Source organism: Salmo trutta, chromosome 37, assembly GCF_901001165.1.
Source record: "Salmo trutta chromosome 37, fSalTru1.1, whole genome shotgun sequence".
Taxonomy (NCBI): domain Eukaryota; kingdom Metazoa; phylum Chordata; class Actinopteri; order Salmoniformes; family Salmonidae; genus Salmo; species Salmo trutta.
In genome coordinates, this window is record NC_042993.1 from 34,731,781 (window position 1) to 34,758,799 (window position 27,019).

A 27,019-nucleotide genomic window follows, 5' to 3' on the forward strand; every position below is an offset into this window, starting at 1 on the left:
CCCGTACAGTAGGTGGCGGCATGCACCTTTAACGTTTGTTTGTGGACCGCCATAATACCAGAGAAGAAGAGGACATCGCTTAGAAAATGGGGGCTTGCATGGCCTTGTGCTCCCTTGCTAGCTGTGTAAGTAGCACAACAAAATCCTTTCATGCTGCCGTTTCTGTGTTTGAGACATCGGGGTTAGCTAGCTAGCAATTGGTCAATGGTGTTAGCAAGCTAGAACGTCGTATCGCTAGCGAAAGCAGAATCTGGATTTACAGAAGACGTTGAATATGGCGCTTCTCCTTTATCGCCATATTCAACGTCTCCTGTAAACCCATATTCTGGTCCTATAGCTAGCTAGACATGTTTGCTTGCTGGCATAAATACGAAGATAACTAGTATTTTGCTTCAGTTACCATTACCCAGTAATGTTTTGATTATTCGCCTTCAGTTTGATCCATAGGCTCCATAGTTTCTCTGTCTCATAATGTGTTAATTTATTTATTTTATTTCACCTTTATTTAACCAGGTAGACCAGTTGAGAACAACTTCTCATTTACAGCTGCGACCTGGCCAAGATAACGCAAAGCAGTGCGACAAAAAAATAGAGTTGTTTTTGGGATAGACAAACGTGCAGTCAATAACACAATAACAAAATCTATATACAGTGTGCAAATGTAGTAAGATTAGGGAGGTAAGGCAATAAATAGGCCATAGTAGCGAAATAATTACAATTTAGCATTAACACTGGAGTGATAGATGTACAGATGATGATGTGCAAGTAGAGATACTGGGGTGTGAAAGAGCAAAAATACTACGGGGATGAGGTAGTTGGGTTGGCTGTTTATAGATGGGCTGTGTACAGGTGCAGTGATCGGTAAGCTGCTCTGACAGCTGACGCTTATAGTTAGTGAGGGAGATCTAAGTCTCCAGCTTCAGTGACTTGCAATTCGTTCCAGTCATTGGCAGCAGAGAACTGGAAGGAAAGGTGGCCAAATGAGGTGTTGGCTTTGGGGATGACCAGTGAAATATACCTGCTGGAGCGCTTGCTATGGGTGGGTGTTGCTATGGTGACCAGTGAGCTAAGGCGGGGCTTTACCTAGCAAAGACTTATAGATGACCTGGAGCTAGTAGATTTGGCGACGGATATGCAGTGAGGGCCAGCCAGCGAGAGCATACAGGTTGCAGTGGTGAGTAGTATATGAGGCTTTAGTAACAAAACAGATGGCACTGTGGTAGACTTCATCCAATTTGCTGAGTGGAGTGTAGAGGTCGACCGATTATTGTAGGCCCCCCCCCCCAAAAAAAAGCCACTACCGATTTATTTATTTATATATATATATATATATATATAATAATGACAATTACAACAATACTGAATGAACAATGAACACTTATTTTAACTTAATATAATACATCAATAAAATCTATTTAGTCCCAAATAAGTAATGAAACATGTTAAATTTGGTTTAAATAATGCAAAAACAATGTGTTGGAGAAGAAAGTAAAAGTGCAATATGTGCCATGTAAAAAAGCTAACGTTTAAGTTCCTTGCTGAGAACATGAAAGCTGGTGGTTCCTTTCAACATGAGTCTTCAATATTCCCAGGTAAGAAGTTTTAGGTTGTAGTTATTATAGGACTATTTCTCACTATACCATTTGTATTTCATAGACCTTTGACTATTGGATGTTCTAATCGGTACTTTAGTATTGCCAGCCTAATCTCGGGAGTTGATAGGCTTGAAGTCATAAACAGCGCAATGCTTGAAGCATTGCGAAGAGCTGCTGGCAAACGCAGTAAAGTGCTGTTTGAATGAATGCTTGCGAGCCTGCTGCTGCCTACCACCGCTCAGTCAGACTGCTCTATCAAATCATAGACTTAATTATAATATAATAACACATAAATACGAGCCTTAGGTTATTAATACGGTCAAATCCGGAAACTATCATTTTGAAAACAAAACGTTTATTCTTTAAGTGAAATACGGAACCGTTCCATATTTTATCTAACGGGTGGCATCCATAAGTCTAAACATTGCTGTTATATTGCACAACCTTCAATGTTATCTCATAATTACGTAAAATTCTGGCAAATTAGTTCGCAACGAGCCAGGTGGCCCAAACTGTTATATATATATATATATATACACAATGAGGGGAAAAAGTATTTGATCCCCTGCTGATTTTGTACATTTGCCCACTGACAAAGAAATGATCAGTCTATAATTTTAATGGTAGGTTTATTTGAACAGTGAGAGACAGAATATAACAAAAAAATCCAGAAAAATGCATGTCAAAAATGTTATACATTTAGTTGCATTTTAATGAGGGAAATAAGTATTTGACCCCCTCTCAATCAGAAAGATTTCTGGCTCCCAGGTGTCTTTTATACAGGTAACGAGCTGAGATTAGGAGCACACTCTTAAAAGGAGTGCTCCTAATCTCAGCTTGTTACCTGTATAAAAGACACCTGTCCACAGAAGCAATCAATCAATCAGATTCCAAACTCTCCACCATGGCCAAGACCAAAGAGCTCTCCAAGGATGTCAGGGACAAGATTGTAGACCTACACAACCTGGAATGGGCTACAAGACCATCGCCAAGCAGCTTGGTGAGAAGGTGACAACAGTTGGTGCGATTATTCGCAAATGGAAGAAACTCAAAAGAACTGTCCATCTCCCTCGGCCTGGGGCTCCATGCAAGATCTCACCTCGTGGAGTTGCAATGATCATGAGAACGGTGAGGAATCAGCCCAGAAGTACACGGGAGGATCTTGTCAATGATCTCAAGGCAGCTGGGACCATAGTCACCAAGAAAACAACTGGTAACACACTACGCCGTGAAGGACTGAAATCCTGCAGCGCCCGCAAGGTCACCCTGCTCAAGAAAGCACATATACATGCCCGTCTGAAGTTTGCCAATGAACATCTGAATGATCCAAGTGTTGTGGTCAGATGAGATGAGACCAAAATTGAGCTCTTTGGCATTAACTCAACTCGCCGTGTTTGGAGGAGGAGGAATGATGCCCATGACCTCAAGAACACCATACCCACCGTCAAACATGGAGGTGGAAACATTATGCTTTGGGGGTGTTTTTCTGTTAAGGGGACAGGACAACTTCACCGCATCAAAGGGACGATGGACGGGGCCATGTACCGTCAAATCTTGGGTGAGAACCTCCTTCCCTCAGCCAGGGCATTGAAAATGGGTCGTGGATGGGTATTCCAGCATGACAATGACCCAAAACACACGGCCAAGGCAACAAAGGAGTGGCTCAAGAAGAATCACATTAAGGTCCTGGAGTGGCCTAGCCAGTCTCCAGACCTTAATCCCATAGAAAATCTGTGGAGGGAGCTGAAGATTCGAGTTGCCAAACGTCAGCCTCGAAACCTTAATGACTTGGAGAAGATCTGCAAAAAGGAGTAGGACAAAATCCCTCCTGAGATGTGTGCAAACCTGGTGGCCAACTACAAGAAACGTCTGACCTCTGTGATTGCCAACAAAGGTTTTGCCACCAAGTACAAAGTCATGTTTTGCAGAGGGGTCAAATACTTATTTCCCTCATTAAAAGGCAAATCAATTTATAACATTTTTGACATGCGTTTTTCTGGATTTTTTTGTTATTCTGTCTCTCACTGTTCAAATAAACCTACCATTAAAATTATAGACTGATCATTTCTTTGTCAGTGGGCAAACGTACAAAATCAGCAGGGCATCAAATACTTTTTTCCCTCACTGTACTCTGACTCTGCGTGTAATGAACGCAAGAGAAGTGACACAATTTCCCTAGTTTATTATTGCCTGCTAACATGAATTTCTTTAAATTAAATATGCAGGTTTAAAAAAATATACTTCTGTGTATTGATTTTAAGAAAGGCATTTTTGTTTTTGGTTAGGTACATTCGTGCAACGATTGTGTTTTTTTTCGCAAATGTGCTTTAGTTAAATCATCCCCCGTTTGGCGAAGTTGGCTGTCTTTGTTAGGAAGAAATAGTCTTCACACAGTTCGCAACGAGCCAGGCGACCCAAACTGCTGCATATATCCTGACTCTGTTGCACAGAACGCAAGAGAAGTGACAAAATTACCCTAGTTAAAAGAAATGCATGTTAGCAGGCAATATTAATTAAATATGCAGGTTTAAAAATATATACTTGTGTATTGATTTTAAGAAGGACGTTGATGTTTATGGTTATGTACACATTGGTGCAACGACAGTGCTTTTTTCGCGAATGTGCTTGTTATAGCACCCGTTTGGCGAAGTAGGCTGTTATTCAATGATAAATTAACAGGCACCGCATCGATTATATGCAACGCAGGACAAGCAAGATAAACTAGTAATATCATCAACCATGTGTAGTTAACTAGTGATTATGTTAAAGATTGATTGTTTTTTATAAGATACGTTTAATGCTAGCTAGCACCTTACCGTGGCTCCTTGCTGCACTCGCATAACAGGTGGTCAGCCTGCCACGCAGTCTCCTCATGGAGTGCAATGTAATCGGCCATGATCGGTTTCCAAAAATGCAGATTACTGATTGTTATGAAAACGTGAAATCTGCCCTAATTAATCGGCCATTCCGATAAATCGGTCGACCTCTAGTAGAGTGTTGGAGGCTATTTTATAAATTACATCGCCGAAGTCAAGGACCGGTAGGATAGTCAGTTTTACAAGAGTATGTTTGGCAGCATGAGTGAAGGAGGATTTGTTACGAAATAGGGAGCCGATTCTAGATTTAAATTTGGATTGGAGATGCTTAATGTGAGTCTGGAAGGAGAGTTTACAGTCTAACCAGACACCTAGGTATTTGTAGTTGTCCACATATTCTTAGTCAGAACCGTCTAGAGTAGTGATGCTAGTCGGGCGGGTGGGTGTGGGCAGCGATCGGTTGAAGAGCATGCATTTAGTTTTACTAGCATTTAAGAGCAGTTGGAGGCCACGGAAGGAGTGCTGCATGGCATTGAAACTCGTTTGGAGGTTAACACAGTGTCCAAAGAAGGGCCAGATGTATACAGAGACTGCCAGAGGTCCGGACAACAGGACCTCCGATTTGACACACTGAACTCTATCTGAGAAGTAGTTGGTGAACTAGGCGAGGCAGTCATTTGAGAAACCAAGGCTTTGAGTCTGCCGATAAGAATGCATTGATTGTTGCTGCAGGGGGTGCTGAGCTGTTGGCTGGGGTAGGGGTAGCCATGTGGAAAGCATGGCAGGCCTTAGAAAAATGCTTATTGAAATTCTCGATTATCGTAGATTTATCGGTGGTGACAGTGTTTCCTAGCCTCAGTGCAGTGGGCAGCTTGGAGGAGGTGCTCTTATTCTCCATGGACTTTACAGTGTCCCAAAACCTTTTGGAATTAGTGCTGCAGGATGCAAATTTCTGTTTGAAAAAGCTAGCCTTTGCTTTCCTGACTGACTGTGTATATTGGTTCCTGACTTCCCTGAAAAGTTGCATTTCGCGGGGGCTATTCAATGCTAATGCAGTACGCCACAGGATGTTTTAGTGCTTGTCAAGGGCAGTCAAGTCAGGAGTGAACCAGGGGCTATATCTGTTCTTAGTTCTACATTTTTTGAATGGGGCATGCTTATTTAAGATGGTGAGGAAGGCACATTTAAAGAACAACCAGGCATCCTCTACTGACGGGATAAGGTCAATATCATTCCAGGATACCCGGGCCAGGTCGATTATAATTTAGGGAGCGTTTGACAGTGATGAGGGGTGGTCGTTTGAACGCGGACCCATTACGGACGCAGCCAATGAGGCAGTGATTGCTGAGATCCTGGTTGAAGACAGCAGAGTTGTATTTGGAGAGCAAATTGGTCAGGATGATATCTGAGGGTGCCCATGTTTACGGATTTAGGGTTGTACCTGGTAGGTTCCTTGATAATTTGTGTGAGATTGAGGGCATCTAGCTTAGATTGTAGGACGGCCGGGGTGTTAAGCATATCCCATTTTAGGTCAGCTAACAGTACGACCTCTGAAGATAGATGGGTGGCAATCAATTCACATATGGTGTCCAGGGCACCGCTGGGGGCTGAGGGGGGTCTATAACAAGCGGCAACAGTGAGAGATTTATTTCTGCAAAAGTGGATTTTTAAAAGTAGAAGCTCGAACTGTTTGGGCATTGACCTGGATAGTAAGACAGAACTCTGCAGGCTATCTCTGCAGTGGATTATAACACCGCCCCCTTTGGCAGTTCTATCTTGATGGAAAATGTTGGCGTTGGGGATGGAGTTTTCAGAATTTTTGGTGGCCTTCCTAAGCCAGGATTCAGACAAGGCTAGGACATCAGGGTTGGTGGAGTGTGCTCAAGCAGTGAATAAATCAACCTTAGGGAGGAGGCTTCTGATGCAAGCGTCCCACCTACTCAACAGCCAGTTGAATCCCGTGGCGCGTTATTCAAATACCTTAGAAATGCTATTACTTCAATTTCTCAAACATATAACTATTTTACACCATTTTAAAGACAAGACTCTCGTTAATCTAACCACACTGTCCGATTTCAAAAAGGCTTTACAACGAAAGCAAAACATTAGATTATGTCAGCAGAGTACCCAGCCATAAATAATCAGACACCCATTTTTCAAGCTAGCATATAATGTCACATAAACCCAAACCACAGCTAAATGCAGCACTAACCTTTGATGATCTTCATCAGATGACAATCTTAGGACATTATGTTATACAATACATGCATGTCTGTTCAATCAAGTTCATATTTATATCAAAAAACAGCTTTTTACATTAGCAGGTGACTAGCATTCCCACCGAACACTTCCGGTGAATTTACTAAATTACTCACGATAAACATTCACAAAAAGCATAACAATTATTTTAAGAATTATAGATACAGAACTCCTCTATGCACTCGATATGTCCGATTTTAAAATAGCTTTTCAGTTAAAGCACATTTTGCAATATTCTAAGTAGATAGCCCGGCATCACAGGGCTAGCTATTTAGACACCCAGCAAGTTTAGCACTCACCAAAGTCAGATTTACTATAAGAAAAATGTTATTACCTTTGCTGTCTTCGTCAGAATGCACTCCCAGGACTTCTACTTCAATAACAAATGTTGGTTTGGTCCCAAATAATCCATTGTTATATCCAAATAGCGGCGTTTTGTTAGTGCGTTCAAGACACTATCTGAAAGGGTAAATAAGGGTTACGAGCACGACGCATTTCGTGACAAAAAAATCCTAAATATTCCATTACCGTACTTCGAAGCATGTCAACCGCTGTTTAAAATCAATTTTTATGCCATTTTTCTCGTAAAAAAGCAATAATATTCCGACCGGGAAATCATTTTTTATTACAAAGAGAGTGAAAGTAAAAGCATGCTACCCCCTCATGCACGAGCCTCAGTCTGATGGCCCTCTGATAGAGCACTTGCCAAACGCGCTAGTGTGTTTCAGCCTGGGCCTGGAATTACGTCATTCAGCCTTTTCCCGGGTTCTGAGGGTTCTCCTATGGGAGCCGTAGGAAGTGTCAATTCATGCCAGAGATCCCCTGTTTTTGTTAGAGATAATCAAGGAGGGCAAGAAATGGTCAGACAGGCCACTTCCTGTAAGGAATCTTCTCAGGTTTTGGCCTGCCAAATGAGTTCTGTTATACTCACAGACACCATTCAAACAGTTTTAGAAACTTTAGGGTGTTTTCTATCCAAAGCCAATAATTATATGCATATTCTAGTTACTGGGCAGGAGTAGTAACCAGATTAAATCGGGTACGTTTTTTATCCGGCCGTGCAAATACTGCCCCCTAGCCCCAACAGGTTAACATGCATGAAACCAAGGCTTTTACGGTTACAGAAGTCAACAAATGAGTGCGCCTGGGGAATAGGTGTAGAACTGGGGGCTACAGGGCCTGGGTTAACCTCTACATCACCAGAGGAGGAGTAGGATAATGGTACGGCTAAAGGCTATAAGAACTGGTCGTCTAGTGCGTTGGGAACAGAGAATAAAAGGAGCAGATTTCTGGGCGTGTTAGAATAGATTCAGGGCATAATGTACAGACAAGGGTATGGTAGGATGTGAGTACAGTTGAGGTAAACCTAGGCATTGAGTGACGATGAGAGAAGTTGTGTCTCTGGAGGTACCAGTTAAGCCAGGTGAGGCCTTCGCATGCGTGGGGGGTGGGACAAAAGAGCTATCTAAGGCATGTTGAGCAGGACTGCGGGCTCTACAGTGAAATTAAACAATAATAACTAACTGAAACGGCAGTAGACAAGGCATATTGACATTAGAGATAGGCATAAAGCAATCACGGGTGTTGGTCGGGTGAGCTAAGACAACAATGAGTAAGTGGCGATGAATGGTAGAGAGGGTCAGTTAGGTACACACAGGACCTGAGTTTGAGGCTGGGGCCGACAGATAAACATAATGATTTACAGTGTTAATGAACAGACCAGCAGGCATCAGCTGTGTAGCCGAGTGATCATAGGGACCAATGAGCAGCAATAGGTGAGTCAAGGAGCCGTTCGGTAGTCACTTATACGCTAGGCGAGCGGGAGACACGGCGTTCAGAAAGCTAGCGGGCCGGGGCTAGCAGATGGGTCTTCAGCGACATAGCAACAGAAAAGCCTGTTGAAACCACATCGGGCGGTTACATCGGCAGACCAGTCGTGATGGATCGGCGGGGCTCCGTGTTGACAATAAAGGGTCCAGGCCAATTGGCAAAAGAGGTATTGTAGCCCAAGAATTAGCTGGTGTACTCCGTCAACTGGCCGGGAGATGGGCCTAGCTCGAGGCTAATGCTGCTTGCTTCAGGACAGAGGCGTTAGCCAATAGTAGCCACTCGGTTGCAACTGTAGCCGCTAGCTAGCTGCGATAATCCGGTGTAATGGTCCAGAGCGTACGGCAGGAATCCTGTGATGTGGTGGAGAAAAGCAGTCTGATATGCTCTGGGTTGATATCGCGCTGTGCAGACTGGCAGGTAATTGTCTGAGCTAAAGCTGGGTGGTGTCCGAGCTGAAGGTGAAGACCGCTAGCAGTGGCAAGCAATGACTAGTAGCTAGTTTGCTGGCTAGCTTCTAATGGAGGTTCCAGTTATAAGGTATAAAAAAAATACCAGATCCGTTCCACATTGGGTGAGGCGGGCAGGAAAGTATGTTTAGTCCGTAGATGGAAAGTGAGATTAAAATGTATACGAAAAACAGACTATTTAGACTAATTAACACGGGACAAGACAAACACACGCCTGACTGCTATGCCATCTTGGATTGGAATGACTTCCTCCTTCAATCCTTCAATATGATCCCATGTATAATTTTGTCTTGTTGCTGAGATTCCACCAAGACATTAGCATACAATCTGTTCATAAAACAAGTGACTAACAACATTGTACAGATGTATTCATTCTGGAACCTCCACCAGGCTACTGTTCAATGTGTGCTCTCCTTTCTCACTTCTTTCTCCACTAGGCCTCCTGTCTGTGTGGCTCCGCTCCGTGTTTGCTATGTGGCTGCTGTCCCTCCTCCAGAAACTCCACCGTCACCCGGCTGGTGTTCTCCTTCTTTCTACTCCTAGGGACCCTGGTGTCTGTCATCATGATCCTCCCTGGCATGGAGGCACAGCTCCAAAAAGTAAGATACTCCTGTCAGTGTGTTAGTGGTGCTGTTTGTTCAGCTGTTTGTTCAACCGCACCTGCCTGCAATTACACAGTTAAATTTTTTTATTTAACCTTCATTTAACTAGGCAAGTCAGTTAAGAACAAATTCTTATTTACAATGACGGCCTACCCCGGCCAAACCCGGACGACGCTGGGCCAATTGTACTTCGCCCTATGGGACTCCCAATCACGGTCGGATGTGATTCAGCCTGGATTCGAACCAGGGACTGTAGTGATAATCCATCCGCAATTGCTAATAAACCATCCGCAACCACCCGACTATATGTGATTAAGTGAATGTCTGGGGCCCGCACCCGACCCTATCCTGCAAATATCGAAAATGTGCTTTGGCTAAAGTCCAAGATGGTGTAACGATCTTATTGACAGGGGGTGCAGGATTTTTTTTGTTGCCTAATTTAGATATGTTTCTGCTTATAATTTCCAACAATTTGGTAGGCTATTTGTAAGTGAACTTATCTAATTAGACCAGAATAATGTCATAAATTATAGAATGGACACTTCAATCTAGTTGACATCGGTAAAGTGTTCTGTCATCTCTACTTCTTTCACGGAGCAGATACATTTAGGGACCGGGGAGAAAGTGCATTAACAAAAGAAAATGGGAGCAATTTTCTCTGCAAAATTGCATAAGTTTGATCGGTGTAAGGAATCGAAGCTGTGAAAACAACCCAGAATGTTTCTGATAAGATTTCAATTCAGCTTGTATACATATTTTATGTGGTTGAAATGCTATCAGCTTTTATAATGCTGATAAAGATAGCACCTCTACAGATGGTCCCTGACTACGCATTTGTATTTTCTCAAGATGCTGAAAGAAAGAAATCCTATTCTCCACTCCCCATTCAAAATGTACATTTGGTGTATAATTTTACTGCAATAAATTCTTAATTCTACAGGAGTTAATATTAAGACTATATGAGAGGTTATAGCCCTTCAGTCAGGGTCCAGATTTCAGTTTCCATTAAACCCATCTGAACAGTAGGCTATGGTTCCCTAGGCCTATTTTATTGAAGTCCCTGTCTTGTGACTGTGAAATTTGTATAGGACATTCATCACACACAACATAGGCACTGCTATCATCCTCTTTTAACAATCTTTCCCAAACATTAGCCTACTTTTCTGGCCTACCCTTCTTAATTTTCAACTCCATTTCACAGGTTTTCTCTTATTGAATTAAACTCTAACTTTGTCCTTTTGCCTCAGTGGATCCACATAAATTTTTTCTGCCCGTTCTCAAAAGCGGTTAGGCTATTTATTTTTGATACTTACAATCTACGTTAGCTCAACCGTCCCGCGGGGGGGACCGATCCCGTAGTGGTTTTAATCAAGCCTTCCCTGTAGCTCAGTTGGTAGAGCATGGTGTTTACAACACCAGGGTTGTGGGTTCGATTCCCACGGGGGGCCAGCACAGAAAAAAAAATGTATGATATGTATGAAATGTATGCATTCACTACTGTATGTCGCTCTGGATAAGAGCGTCTGCTAAATGACTAAAATGTAAATGTAATCATTTTCTTGATATGCCACACCTGTCAGGTGGATGGATTATCTTGGCAAAGGAGAAATGCTCACTAACAGGGCTGTAAAGAAATTTGGTCAAAACATTAGAGAGAAATAAGCTCATTGTGTGTATAGAGCATTTCTGGGATCTTTTATTTCAGCTCATGAAACATGGGACTAACACCTTACATGTTTCGTTTTATATTTTTGTTTAGTATACATTGTTTTGTTCACAAGCTAGGTTGTTTTTCTATGTTTGAGTTTCAACTGCTAGGGAAGAGAATACAACGCTTCTTCTACTAGTCAGACTCAATCTCACAGACACAAACATGATTAGAGTCGGCTACCACGGTAATCTGGCACTGATTTTAATTCAAGTACTTTTCAAATACCAATTTGAGGAAAATGTCTGATTTTCAAGGTATTCCCGTACTTGAATTTCAGCGTTCCAAATTCAAGTACTTTAAAACCTCTTGGCGTTCCCCTAGGATAGGGGGCGCTACAGCGATTTTTGAAAGAAATTCGTGCCCATTTTAAACGGCCTACTACTCAAACTCAGAAGCTAGGATATGCATATAATTAATACTTGTGGATAGAAAACACCCTAAAGTTTCTAAACTGTTTGAATGGTGTCTGTGAGTATAACAGAACTCATATGGCAGTCAAAACCCCGAGACAGATGGAAACAGGAAGCGGAATTCTGAATTGCGAACTCAACTTCATCACGTTGCCTATTAATCACACCGTGAGCTATGGTTCATTGAGCACTTCCTATTGCTTCCACTAGATGTCCCCAGTCTTTACAAAGTGGTTTGAGACTCCTACTGTGAAAACTGAATGAATGAGACACAGTGGAACGTGGTCACACGGAGAGGGCCATCACCATTATGACGCCGGCGCCCCTGGTTACCCTCCCCTTTCGAAACGTTTTGAAACACAATGCAATCATCCTCCTTGAATCTTATTGGCTCTCTTGTTGAAAAACGCCCTGAAGATTTATGTTATACAACGTTTGACATGTTTGAACGAACCTAAATGGGGGGGAAAATGCATTTTCTCGAAATGGCTGTCCCGTGGCCGACGGAGCATTTGGATTAGCTTTCAGACGCGCTAACAACAACAAGCTAATGGAACATAAAGGATGAACTTTTTCGAACGAAAATACATTTGTTGTGGACCTGGGATTCCTGGAAGTGCTTTCTGATGAAGACAACCAAAGGTAAGGGATTATTGACAATAGTATACAAGACTAGATGTGATATGCGATTGTTCCAAGATGGCGCAGACCTGTATTTACTAGGTCATTTTCTGAGTATCGCATCCCCTTTTATCGCAAAGTGTGATTACCCAGTAAAGTTATTTTTAAATCTGGTATTACAGGTGCTTTCAAGAGATATTCATCTATAAATCTTAGAATTACAATATTACATTTTAAAAATGTTTTCGAATAGTAATTTAGTAAATTGTAGCACTGTTTCACTGGATGCATTTGAGGGAAAATAGTTAGTCAACGTCACGTGCCGATGTAAAATGCTGTTTTTATATATAAATATGAACTTTATCGATCATAAGAATGCATGCATTGTGTAACATGATGTCCTAGGTGTGTCATCTGATGAAGATTGTCAAAGGTTAGTGCTGCATTTAGCTGTTTTTTGGTTATTTGTGATGCATGTGGTTGGTCGGAAAATGGCTATGTGGCTACTTTTACGATATACTCTAACATAATCTAATGTTTTGCTTTTACTGTAAAGCCTTTTTGAAATCGGACAACGTGGTTCGATTCAGGAGAGGTGTATCTATAAAACGATATAATTTGAAAAAAAAATTGAAAAAAAAGAATTATTAAATTTTGTTATGCCAATGGCGATAGGATTTTTCGCTGGATGTCCGTCCCGCATACGGGACAGAGGCCGCACAGGGGTTAAGCACCTTGTGCGAACCCTGACATTTTTTTGTCTCATCTGTGATATTTTGGTTAAAGGACACAAAAAATGTCAGGGTTCGCACAAGGTGCTTAATGAATTTGGCACGCTGAAATTCAAGTACTGGAATACCTTGAAAGTCTGACATTGTCTCAAATTTGTACTTGAGAAGTAACTGAATTAAAATGTGAGGAGAACAGAAAACGATCAAATACGTTAATATGAGAAATATTAGAAAAATGTATTGGTCTTGCAAGCTTGCTCATTCCACTCACACTGGCACTCAGCCAGGCAGGTACAGAACTGACTGAAGTGCTGCCAAATGTAACATCGATAGCTAAAATTCCGGGCAAATGTAATCCTGCCTGGCATTGATGTTTATGAATGGGTTTTACCAGACCCAACCAGGGATGTAGTGGAGGGTAAATGTCGTTTACGCATCTTTTTATTTGTGAAATTGGGTTTACTCATCTTTTTATTTTGTTAATTATCATTTACCCATTTATTATTGCATTGATCAATGCTCAAAGGCTTTTTGATCTGAGTTCTAATCATGCCTACCTTTGCGAACGAGTGGAATCATGAATGATTCATGTCTGTTCGTAATGTTCGCCTGCTACCCCGGATTTGCCTTGTTTAGCAGTGCATTCATTCACCACTGTCCAACGGGAAACTCCGCCCACGACATAGGCCGAGAGGTGAAACGAACTACCTCAGTCCAGGCCTACAGTGGCAAGTGGCAGAGAGACGCCGCTGACAGTGGGAATTTTTTAACATCCATCGACTCATGCCGTGTCAACAGACATCCCCCAAACAAAAACCCCCTAACTCTCGGAGAATGAGTGTACAATTGGTAAATAGTCGCTGATATTTCAGTCAGATGTTAAATAAAGGTTCAATTGAAAAAATGAAAATTGTTTTTCTAGGTAGCTCAAGGGCTCTGGCTATTAGCCAGGTAGCTAGCTATAACTAGCTGGCCAGAAGGATGAAGTTAGAAGCTAACGTAGAATGGAGCCTGACCTCAGCAGGAGAAGTTGACTGAAATTAAGCTAGCTATAATCAAAAGATGGGCTACTATAATTTCTCATAACAAAATACCTTTTATTTACAGAGAGTAGTGAGACAGACAGTGGTGAGTCAGGCTGCAATGAAGGAGGCAAAGGAAGAGGAAGCATTGAAGCAAGCAGGGAGAGGTTAGTAGGACAATGGTTCCCAAACTTGGGATCCGAGACCCATGTGGGGTCCCTTAAAATATAAATAGGGTTCCCTGAAAGAATCTTTAATCTTATTAAACACATTAATAAACTGCTTCTCTTCAAATGGGTATAGTTGACTCTAAAATGTTATATTCTAAGTGCCTTTTACACTGTCAGATTTCACTTTCATGTCGTTATGTGTTGGGCAGTCTGTGGGACATAACATTTTTCCAAATATTAAGGCAATTTAAATATAAAAACAAATTAATGTTATCATGTACACTGAACAGAAATATAAATGCGTGATGAATACTAACTTAATTTGTTTTTTTTTCATGAGGTTGTGGCGATATACTGCAATCTTGTGGCGACTAGAAACAATTGCATAATAGGAACTATTACAAATTGATGGTCCTTGAAAATAAATACTAGTGCTTGAAAAAGTACTTAAAAGTCCTTGAATTTGACTTGCCATTGTCTGTACGAGCACTGAAGTTAAATTAAACAATATACCACATTACTTCTTACAAGTTATACATTTGTTTTAGAAACATTACAAAGCATGCTCATCATTTTTTGTGTGTTTTGTTGATGTCATTTTAGTGCAATTTGTTTTTTTGGGGGGGGCTGGTGAAAAATCTGAGTGGCCGGTAGATTTTTTTAATCTACCTGCCGCAGTGGCTGGTGGACCAAAAAATGTGTATGCCCTGACCTCCACCCACCTGCCCTTTATCTACACAACATTTCATGACCCTAAACCCGCCTGCCCCGTGTATATAACCGTGGGGACTGCGGGTTATGAGTCAACCCGTGCATCACTAGTGTGTGTGGCGTAAGTATTTGTCGGACAATGTCAACATGTGTGACTTAAGAGCGTAACACCTGAATGCATTTCCTATGAGTAAAACTAAAAATTGTTCTAGCACTTTCTGTGACGATGTCTTTTTAGAAACGCTACTCAAAATGACATTGAAATGCCCTTTTTGTCCTTTCCCCTTCTAGATCCCAGGCTTCTGTCAGGGTGCGAGCACCATACCAGGCATGGAGAACCAGTTTAACTGTGATGTCATTGTGGGCTACAAGTCGGTGTACCGCATGTGCTTCGCCATGACCTGCTTCTTCTTCCTCTTCTCAGCCATCATGGTCCGCGTCCAGAGCAGCAAAGATCCGCGTGCAGCCATTCAGAATGGGTGAGCTCCAATTAAGATTTAGATCACTTTATTCATCAATTGTACACAAGGTCCAACCAAAATTTGACTTCGGCTTTTTCCCAGCCTCTCTGAAAGACACATATATACAGGTTGGAGCGGGGGGCTGCAACACTGGGCGCCTGCAGAATAGGTGTTGTGGTGGCTTAAGCGCCTTGCTTAACCTGTCTGGGAACGTGGGACGCTTGCCTAGTCAACAGCTAGTGGAATCGCGTCGCGCGAAATACCTCTATATGCTATAACTTCAATTTCTCAAACATATGACTATTTGACACCATTTTATAGATACACCTCTCCTGAATCGAACCACGTTGTCCGATTTCAAAAAGGCTTTACAGCAAAAGCAAAACATTAGATTATGTCAGCAGAGTACCCTGCCAAAAAAAATCACACTGCCATTTTCAAAGCAACTAGTATGCATCACAAATACTCAAAACACAGCTAAATGCAGCACTAACCTTTGACAATCTTCATCAGATGACACTCCTAGGACATCATGTTACACAATACATGCATTTTTTGTTCGATAAAGTTCATATTTATATATAAAAACAGCATTTTACATCGGCGCATGATGTTAAGAAAATATTTTCCCTCAAATGCTTCCGGTGAATCAGCGCTACAATTTACAAAATTACTATTCGAAAACATTGTTAAAATGTAATATTGTCATTCAAAGAATTATAGATTAACATCTCGTGAATGCGACCGTATTGCCAGATAAATAACTTTACTGGGAAATCACACTTTGCAATAAACAACGTGGTATGCTCAGAAAAATAGGCTAGGCGATACATGTTAGCGCCATCTTGGAACCATCTAAAATCAAATATACTATTGTAAATATTCCCTTACCTTTGATTATCTTCATCAGAAGGCACTTCCAGGAATCCCAGGTCCACAACAAATGTAGTTTTGTTCGAAATAGTTAATAATTTATGTCCCAATAGTTCCTTCTTGTTAGCGCGTTCCGAAGGCTACTCATAATGTACTGAAGCGCGCAAGACTTGTCGTCACGAATGTGCAAAAAATATATATTTACGTTCGTTCAAACATGTCAAACATTGTATAACATAAATCTTTAGGGCCTTTTTCAACCAGAGCTTCAATAATATTCAAGGCGGACGATTGCATTGTCTTACTAAACGTTTCGGAACAAAAGGGTTCCCATGGGCGCCCGCGTCATAGTAGTAATGGCCCTCCCCCTGTGACCAACTTCCCAAGCCTCTCTTTGGGTCAGTTTCTACCATAGAAGACTCAAACCACTTTGTAAAGACTGTTGACATCTAGTGGAAGCCTTAGGAAGTGCTCAATGAATCCTAACTCACGATGTGTTTTATAGGCAAAGTGCTGAAGGTGATTCCACAAATCAGATTTCCACTTCCTGTTAGGATCTGTCTCGGGGTTTTGACTGCCATATGAGTTCTGTTATACTCACAGACACCATTCAAACAGTTTTAGAAACGTGAGAGTGTTTTCTGTCCAAATCTACTAATTATATGCATATTCTAGTTACTGGGCAGGAGTAGTTACCAGATTAAATCGGGTACGTTTTTTATCCGGCCGTGCAAATACTGCCCCCATAAAAAACGTACCCGATTTAAATCATATATAAGACCTTTTAATAACTTTCAGGATCAAGTTCACTGGCTTCTCTTAGAGACGACTCATGAAAATACTCCGTTTTGTTTTTACGTACTATGCTTTTTTTGGTGAAACCTGTGTTTTATCCCCAGTTTCTGGTTCTTTAAGTTTCTGATCCTGGTCGGCATCACTGTGGGAGCCTTCTTCATCCCGGATGGAACCTTCCATACTGGTACTTTGATGATTAAACTTTAAATGACTGTCAAGTGACGTCTGACAGTACTGGCATAATCATTGGCAAATGACTAGCAAAACAGGAACATTATCATGTTCAAGGTACAGTGCATCGGTGAAAAACATTTTCCCTCTGAAAGATCCTCAAGCTATAGTGATTGAGTTATTATATGTAAAGTATGCTGTTTATGCTCTTGTGAACAAACACAATGAGACAAATCAAAAAAATTGCCTTTGAAGGCTCACCAAACCTGATATTTATCTTTAGCCAATTACTGGGAAGTAATCAAAGAATGTAGAAGCCAATTGAATTCTGTTGAACTAGCACATTGTTTACTGCAAGAAAGAAAGCAATTACTTTTTTATATAGTCTGCACTGTGTTTATATAAACTAAAATAGGACATCCCTCACTTATTTATCCTATTTATTACCAAGCTAAAAATTATAATGGATTCGAAAATAGCCACATGATATTTGATAAAGTAGGAGAGGGAAAGTCATTTTACTCTGAATATGCCAGAAGTGAACCTATAGGCCAAGCACAATAATCACAATGTTATACACTGTATATACAATTGTATGTGGGCACTCCTTCAAATTAGTGGATTAGGCTATTTCAGCCACACTCATTGCTGAAAGGTGTATAAAATCAAGTTCACCGCCATGCAATCTCCATAGACAAACATTTGCGGTAGAATGGCCTTACTGAAGAGCTCAGTGACTTTCAACATGGCACCGTTATAGGATGCCACCATTCCAGCAAGTCAGTTTGTCAAATTTCTGCACTGCTTAGAGCTGCCCCGGTCAACTGTAAGTGTTGTTATTGTGAAGTGGAAACGTCTAGGTGCAACAACGGCTCAGCTGCGAAATGGTCTGGAGTGGTGTAAAGCTTGCCGCCATTGGACTCTGGAACAGTGGGGTGATGAATCACGCTTCACCATCTGGCAGAACGCTACCTTCCCCAATGCGTAGTGCCAACTGTAAAGTTTGGTGGAGGAGAAATAATGGTCTGGGACTGTTTTTCATGGTTCGGGCTGGGACCCTTAGTTCCAGTGAAGGAAAATCTTAACGCTACAGCATACAATGACATTCTAGATGATTCTGTGCCTCCAACTTTGTGGCAATAGTTTGGGGAAGGCCCTTTCCTGTTTTAACATGTCAATGCCCCAGTGCACAAAGCAAGGTCCATACAGAAACACCTTTGGGATGAATTGGAACGCCGACTGCGAGCCAGTCCTAATTGTCTAACATCAGTGCCCGACCTCACTAAAGCTCTTGTGTCTGAATGGAAGCAAGTCCCCGAAACAATGTTTCAACATCTAAACTCAGCAAAAAAAGAAACGTCTCTTTTTCAGGACCCTGTCTTTCAAAGATAATTCGTAAAATTCCTTCACAGATCTTCATTGTAAAGGGTTTAAACACTGTTTCCCATGCTTGTTCAATGAACCATAAACAATTCATGAACATGCACCTGTGGAACAGTCGTTAAGACACCAACAGCACTGCTGATCGTTAGGCAATTAAGGTCACAGTTATGAAAACTTAGGACACTAAAGAGGCCTTTCTACTGACTCTGAAAAACACCAAAAGAAAGATGCCCAGAGTCCCGTCCATCTGCGTGAACGTGACTTAGGCATGCTGCAAGGAGGCATGAGGACTGCAGATGTGGCCAGGGCAATAAATTGCAATGTCCGTACTGTGAGATGCCTAAGACAGCGCTACAGGGAGACAGGACGGACTGATGATCATCCTCGCAGTGGCAGATCACGTGTAACAACACCTGCACAGGATCGGTACATCCGAACATCACAGCTGTGGGACAGGTACAGGATGGCAACAACAGCTGCCCGAGTTACACCAGGAACGCACAATCCCTCCATCAGTGCTCAGACTGTCCTCAATAGGTTGAGAGAGGCTGGACTGAGGGCGTGTAGGCCTGTTGTAAGGCAGATCCTCACCAGACATCACCGGCAACAACGTCGCCTATGGGCATAAACCCACCATCGCTGGACTGGACAGGACTGGCAAAAAGTGCTCTTCACTGACAAGTCACGGTTTTGTCTCACCAGGGGTGATGGTCGGATTTACTCTGGAGTGTGATCGATTTGGAGGTGGAGGGTCCGTCATGGTCTGTGGCGATGTGTCACAGCATCATCGGACTGAGCTTGTTGTCATTGCAGGCAATCTCAACGTTGTGCGTTACAGGGAAGACATCCACCTCCCTCATGTGGTACCCTTCCTGAAGGCTCATCCTGACATGGCCCTCCAGCATGACAATGCCACCAGCCATACTGCTCGTTCTGTGCGGGATTTCCTGCAAGACGGGAATGTCAGTGTTCTGCCATGGCCACCGAATAGCCCAGATCCCAATCCCATTGAGCACATCTGGGACCTATTTGATTGGAGGGTGAGGGCTAGGGCCATTGCCCCCAGAAATGTCCGGGAACTTGCACGTGCCTTGGTGGAAGAGTGGGGTAACATCTCACAGCAAGAACTGGCAAATCTGGTGCAGTCCATGAGGAGGAGATGCACTGCAGTACTTAAGGCAGCTGGTGGCCACACCAGATACTAACTGTTACTTTTGATTTTGACACCCCCCCCAACCTTGTTCAGGGACACATTTTTCCATTTCTGTTAGGCACATGTCTGTGGAACTTGTTCAGTTTGTCTCAGTTGTTGAATCTTGTGTTCATACAAATATTTACACATGTTAAGTTTGCTGAAAATTAACACAGTTTACAGTGAGAGGACGTTTCTATTTTTGCTGAGTTTAGTAGAAAGCCTTCCCAGAAGAGTGGAGGCTGTTATAGCAGCAAAGGGGGGACCATCTCCTTATCAATGCCTATAATTTTGGAATGAGATGTTTGACGACCAGGTGTCCATATACTTTTGGTCATGTGGTGTATACTTTTATAAACAATGGAAAACTCACATTTCATCCCCTCACATTTCATCCCCTCACAATACCGTAGTGTTAGTTAAACTTGATGTCAATCAACATGCTATGGGTTCCAGGAAGTTGGTTGTATTTGTTTATTGATCTCTTTTCTCCCCCGGCAGTGTGGTTTTACTTTGGCGTGGTTGGCTCATTCATCTTCATCGTCATCCAGCTTATCCTTCTCATCGACTTTGCCCACTCTTGGAACAAGATATGGGTGGGGAACGCCGAAGAGGGCAACTCAAAGTGCTGGTTTGCAGGTACAATTACAGTAATTTCTCCAGAGGACACAGTACCTTAATGCTGCTCAATAAGTTATACTACCATGACTGTGTTTATTCTTCTAGAGCAGCAGGGTTCTTCAACCCTGCTCCTGGAGACCCACAGGGTGTGCATACATTTGTTCCAGCCATATACTAATACCTGATTTAACTAGCCAATCAACCAATCATCAAACCTTGTTACGTTGATTGTGGTGTTAGTAGTAATGGACTGGAACAGAAGCCTGCACACCTTGTGGCTCTCCAGAACCATGATTGAAGAACCCTGCTGCTCTAGAAGAACATAGAATGAGTATATGCATCTGAAGAGTATGGGGGTGTTTGTCATACATGACTGTTTTTACCGACCCTCTCCATGTTGCCCCTCTCTCCCTCAGGCTTGTTGTCATTCACCTTCCTCCACTACGCACTGGCCTTCACCTCAGGGGTGCTGTTCTACATCTACTACACCCAGCCTAACGACTGCACCGAGCACAAGGTCTTCATTAGCCTCAACCTCATCTTCAGCGTCATCATCTCCATCGTCTCCATCCTGCCCAAAGTACAGGTATTGTGGAGGTTTCATTGTTCCTTCATTTGAGGAGGAGGGCAGTTTTAGCAATTATATCAGTAATTATTGATTCAATGTTTGGTAAGGCAATGCTTTTATTAGTCCGTTTTTGTTGATAATGGTGTTGACAATTGTATGCATTGCATGATGATGAATTTGTTTCACTGCATACATGTGTTTACCAGTGCCTATGTTTTTGTGTGTCACAGGAAGCCCAGCCCCAGTCTGGTTTGCTCCAGGCCTCTCTCATCTCCCTCTACACCATGTATGTCACCTGGTCCGCCATGACCAACAACCCAAGTGAGTCTCAGCCTCTTTCCCATTCCAGTTTCAACAGAGTTTCTGCCATTGTCATTTTGACTTTCTCCCTCCAGTTGTTTATCTTTGCTTTCCAAACCACTGCAGCACTATGAGTGATTCCTACTGGTGAGTTTGGCAGACTTTGGTAGTTCACTCACCTTCCCCAACTCGTTACATTTACTAGGGCCTGGAGTTGTTTTCTTAAGTCACATTGTCAGGAAAAACTCCTGGTCCTACTTATGGCCCGTGCTTGTAGTGGGTCCGTGGATAAGCTCAGACAGGTGTTGGGGTATCTCTGCAAGAGCCTGCACTCAAGTGTTGTAATTAAGAGACACTTGGCATATCTGTTGTGATAGTTGGTTTAGAGCCCTGGCTGTTGCATTCCTCAAGACTGCAGGTCACTTTGTTTTTTTTTTGTTCCCCATAACTATCCTGCATTCTATGGCTGATTTGCTGTGTCTGTCTCTCAGACCGTAAGTGTAACCCCAGCCTGCTGAGTCTGGTGTCAAATGTCAGCTCCAGCGAGCCCACACCCACCAGTGCCCCAGGACAGGTGCAGTGGTGGGACGCCCAGAGCATTGTGGGTTTGGTCATCTTCCTCTTCTGCACTCTCTATGCCAGGTAGCTAGCTACTCCAATTTGAATCCATGCTCTCTCCCCTTCTCTCTTCTTTCTCCCTTTCTCTGTCTGTCTCGTTCACTTTTTCCATTCTCTTTCCTTTCCGACAACACCTTTTTAGCTTTGCTTTACCTTAGGGTGCTTTTTAGTCAGTTTTTATTGCTATGCTTTTGTTTTTTTATCCTCTTATGTTTGTTGTGTAGTAAATATTCTGTTATTATTTTCTTATTCTTTTCCTGTGAAGCACATAGTGTTGCATTCCATGTCTGAAATGTGCTGTATAAATAAAGCTTGATTTGACTCCCTCCCCCAGTATCCGTTCGTCCAGCAACACCCAGGTGAACAAGCTGATGCAGACCGAGGAGGGCGGGGGTTATGGAGGAGAGGGCAAGGTTGGGGAGGACGGTGTGCGACGGGCCGTGGATAATGAGGAGGAGGGGGTCACCTACAGCTACTCCTTCTTCCACTTCCACCTCTGCCTGGCCTCCCTCTACATCATGATGACACTCACCAACTGGTACCAGTAAGTACAGCAACAGCTGACCATCAGAGCCACTCCTCTATAGAAATGTTAGAACATTTTACAATATTTCTAGGTGTGATATTGGGTATGTATTCCTTGTCAGTTTGAAAGCCATGGGATCAGGAGGGATATTTCTTTGGGTGAATCTCAATAGCCTTTGTGTGAAAGCTATGCGAAAGCAAATCCCTGATAGGCAGCATTAATCCACCATGTTGCAATGACCTGTTCTGTGTTTTCAGATCAGTCTAAATTAAGGGGGTGAGACAAGGATAGAAATCTATTATAAAGATCCACTCTTTAAACTGACACCTTCTCCCTTCATTCCTCAGGCCTGACACCACCACCCAGGCCATGCAGAGCAGTATGCCAGCTGTGTGGGTGAAGATCAGCTCCAGTTGGCTGGGCCTGGGCCTCTACCTCTGGACCCTGCTCGCCCCTCTCATGTTTCCCGACCGAGACTTCAGCTGAACAGCCCCCCATGGGGTCACCATGGGCTTGTAAGATGTTGTGTGGAAGTTTATCATTTTTTTAAATACGAGTCAGCATTTTTGCATTGGTCTCTGTTGGTGTGTTTAATCTTGTTTTGATTTATTTTATTTTACATGTTAGGTCTTTTATCTACCATGGCTGCATGGGGTATGGTTATCACTACATTGTTTGGTATTATTGGACGCTTTTAAGGGGCTTTTAATATCCATACTGAGAATGTTTTATTGATTTAGCCATTCAATTATTTTATTTGCTTATATGCAAAACTGCACTTAACTCTGTCTACCTTAACACAATCTTCTGAGATGAGCATCGGTTTGTCCCAGAATGCACATTAGTGAACTATAGCAAACACTTGATAACAGGCACTTATTACCGCACAATTACAATAATATATTAGTTGGGATTCCCATGTTGTTAAAGTAGGCCTGGTTCCAGTTGATTGTATTTGTATTTATTATGGATCCCAATTGCTACTCTTCCTGGGGTCCAGCAGAATTAAGGCAGTTATAATTTTTTTTTAAACATTACATTCACAACGTATTAAGTGTGTGCCCGAGGTTGGGGATTCCCCCTCATTGGCTGAGCTCCCGCAGTTCTGGAGCTTTAAGAGTGACCCTCTCCAGAGCCCTAGAGAAACGGTGTGTGAGGGAGATAAACCAGGGGGGCACACCCTCGAGGGGGTTCTCCGAGTCTGAGCCCTCTTACTGAAATAATGTAATATGTCCACATCCTGATTAAAGCTCACTGGACTGTGAAGAATCAACCTAGCCCCTGCGCTAACTACATATTTCGGAACCCTGGAGGTCAGTTGTAATACCTCCTACCTACCCCACCCTAAGGCTTAGCTCTCTACCCCAACTATGCCTGATTCACGTAGGGCCGACCTGAACCGTACTGTGCTGGCTCAGATATTTTCTTTTCACATGATCCTTTCCAGCACGGTTCCAGAAACTATGGTGGAGGCATATTCAGGTCAGCACAGCTCAGGCTTGGTTTGGCTCAGGAGTGTGAAAATGGTACAACAGTGCTCTCAACCCCAACCTTAGCCCATTTAACTCTGGTGCTACACCATGCCCTGACCCTAAAGACATCTCTGTTTCTGCTCCATCTCTAGCCCTGTTTCTGGGTCTTCTATTGCCATAGTCATGGGTCAGTGCTAGTACATGCTTGTATCTGCAGCGAGGCGACGTATTCTGATCTGAAACAGTCAATCGCTTGGGAGCAGTTTCTCGGACACAGATTAAGCGTAGTCCTGGACTAAGAAGATATTTAAATTGAGATTTTCCATTGACCATGGTTTTTAGTCCCAGGCTTAATCTGTGGCTGGAAAACTGTCCTTTGAAGTCTACAGGGGTTTAGGTGAGGAAGTGGGATTCTGAACCTCTCACTTCTGCTCTGAGAAATGCCATATGTTGCCACGATGTTGCTGAGTCAGTTAATTAATCAGTCATTAGTGTACAGCTCTACAACAATGCATTTCAAGAACGATATATTGGTGTTTGATGATATTTTAAATGGTTATATTTCAATGGCTATTTCAAGAACGATATATTGGTGTTTGATGATATTTTAAATGGTTATATTTCAATGGCTATTGCTTACTAATTTGATAATTATGAGTTGTTGCACATTTCATAATTTCATGTCAGATTATTTACCTCTTAATGGTTATGAAGTTTCCCAATGTGACTGAAATAAGATCAATATGTTTCACTCGTGGTGAAAAGATTGGTGTACTTAAGAGATGTGAAATGTTTCAATTGGTGGTCTATTGAAGAATCTTGACTGAACTATAGTAATTATAAAAATGAAATATTTCACCTTAATTTAACTAGGCAAGTCAGTTAAGAACAAATTCTTATTTACATTGACTGCCTAGGAACAATGGGTTAACTGCCTTGTTCAGGGGCAGAACGACAGATTTTTACCTTGTTAGTTCGGGGATTCGATCTAGCAATCTTTCAGTTACTGGCCCAACGCTCTAACCACTAGGCTACCTGCTGACCCAGTGGAAACATTTGAGTATTGTGAATTCGATTGTTTAAAAGTGAAATTGAAGACAATAATTAAATTCTGATAAACATTGAAGTGGATTTAACAGGTGACATTAATAAGGGATCATAGCTTTCAGCTAGATTCACCTGGTCAGTCTGTCATGGAAACTCAGTGTATTGTACAGTATATGTTGCATGTGAGCATAATGTATTATGGTTCATTGCCCATACAGATGAATTAACCCAAGCATGATTTCAAGTGATGATCCTTCAGTATTGAATGAAGAATTATCAAGGGTGTTTTTGAGAACAACAACATTGAGTGCCTTTTTATATTAATGCATTTCAAAAAGAGCTACTGGTAGATACAAATTCAAACCTGCACTAAAGTGGCTTCCATATTTTGTTTTAAATGATGGCGAGACTAGCATGTCACAAGGAGTGTCTCAGCTAATTTCATAGTTTGGTTATATAGGTACAGTATCTGCAAATTCTCTTTTTCAATAAAATCCTCAACATAATCGCATGAAGGTATTGAAAAAAAAAAACTTTATAGTATAATATCTATAATGCTTTCTTCACAATTGCAGTAAGATTAGTGCTCATGTTGCCCACTAGGTGGAACTGAAGCTCCTTAAATATGATTGGTATCTGATAACAGTAAAGAAAACACTACACAGGAGACACTACAGAAATGTTATAAGGATATTTTCTAATCAACGGACTGAGGTTGCTCAGAGCTTTACCCTGTGCTCTGAGAAACTTGAACTGCGAAGAGTGAACGTGATGTAACCAATAAACCTGTCCTCTGTGGATGTTGTTGATTGTACAGTATGCTGTTGATCCTTATTGACACCAAAGGTCTCTTATTTTGGGAAGTTCACCAGAGAGAGAGAAAGCTTATCTATTTGCTGGGTTTATGATAGCATTTCCATCAGATTGCTACTGTAAGGGGACCCCACAGTCCTCACAGCACAATCAGAGATTAGACTGAGGAGGCACTGGGGATGGATGGGGACAGAAGAGGGCCAAAAGGGGGCACTGCAACTTTTTGTTTTTCACTGTAGCCTATCCATGGGTCTATTTATCGTGTACAAAATCAAACCTGCACTTGTTTGATGTTCATTGATCATGTTATTTAAAACAGAACCTGAAGTCACTGAAGGTTTCTGAGGAACATGGGACTAAGTTACACTGCCATAGATATAATATTTCATTTTTAGGTACCAGTTGTGTAAAAGTAGTCCCAATTTTTGATCCCTTTCCCTTGATGTAAAGACTTCTTTTGGCATTACTCAAATTAAAACACCTTTGAATTGATAGTTTCAGTTAAACCTATGCCTTAAATATGACAATTGTCTGACCGGTGATGCTTCATACATTAACTATTGTGGTATGGCCTCTGTGGAAATGTTGATTATGTCCATGACAGAATGCCAAGCACATGACTTGAATGCTTGGTTAACCCTAATTCTAGTTTTAAAGGGTGTTTGCTTTTCAGGTGTATGGGGTGACACTAGGCAAGTTTCCATAGACCCCTTTCTGTGTTTACAAACATTGCAGCACAAGGGTGACGCGCGCAAGTTGGTAGCAGAACAAGGAGTTCGTTTAGAATGCCAGCAAAAAGACTGTTTGTATGTTGCTTATGAGTGCATTTCACACTACTTTTGGATTATAATTGGATTTTAAGGCTTGTATGAATGTCCTGCTTAATATAATGTATGTGTCATCGTCGCAAATCAACTGCATTATTCTTTAAAAAGACTTCAAACAGTAAAATGGCTCTTAGGCTGTAGCAAAAGCTAGCCAATGTCAACGAGCGTTAACATTCTAGCATTCTAAGGTGTGATGTCATTACGTCCAGCTGTTTTCATCGACACGACAGTTCAATGGAAACGCACTATGACAAGCATTTGTTGCATTTCATTTCTACGTGAAAGTTCTAAATGTAGAGACCAAAAATAACGTTTATGGGAAAAAAATATATTGACAAACTAAACTGGAAAATGTAAAGAACATAAAGGTCCAATACAGATTTTTTTTTTTTTTTAATCTCAATATC

At 41.9% G+C, this 27,019-nt stretch overlaps 1 protein-coding gene across 2 annotated transcripts; it reads left to right on the forward strand.

Moving 5' to 3' along the window:
- The first annotated feature begins 29 nt into the window (after positions 1-29).
- serinc2l (serine incorporator 2, like) lies at positions 30-25,786 on the forward strand. Of its 2 annotated transcripts, none has more exons than XM_029738243.1 (10): positions 30-125; positions 9,405-9,566; positions 15,237-15,424; positions 17,179-17,258; positions 20,322-20,459; positions 20,858-21,027; positions 21,240-21,330; positions 21,801-21,951; positions 22,262-22,471; positions 22,801-25,786. In XM_029738243.1, exons 1-10 carry the CDS (start codon positions 87-89, stop codon positions 22,937-22,939), a joined length of 1,368 nt encoding a protein of 455 aa, XP_029594103.1. In that variant the 5' UTR covers positions 30-86; the 3' UTR covers positions 22,940-25,786. The 2 variants fall into 2 exon arrangements, with proteins under 2 accessions (XP_029594103.1, XP_029594104.1); XM_029738244.1 differs by having other exon boundaries at positions 15,370-15,424.
- Positions 25,787-27,019: the final 1,233 nt, after the last annotated feature.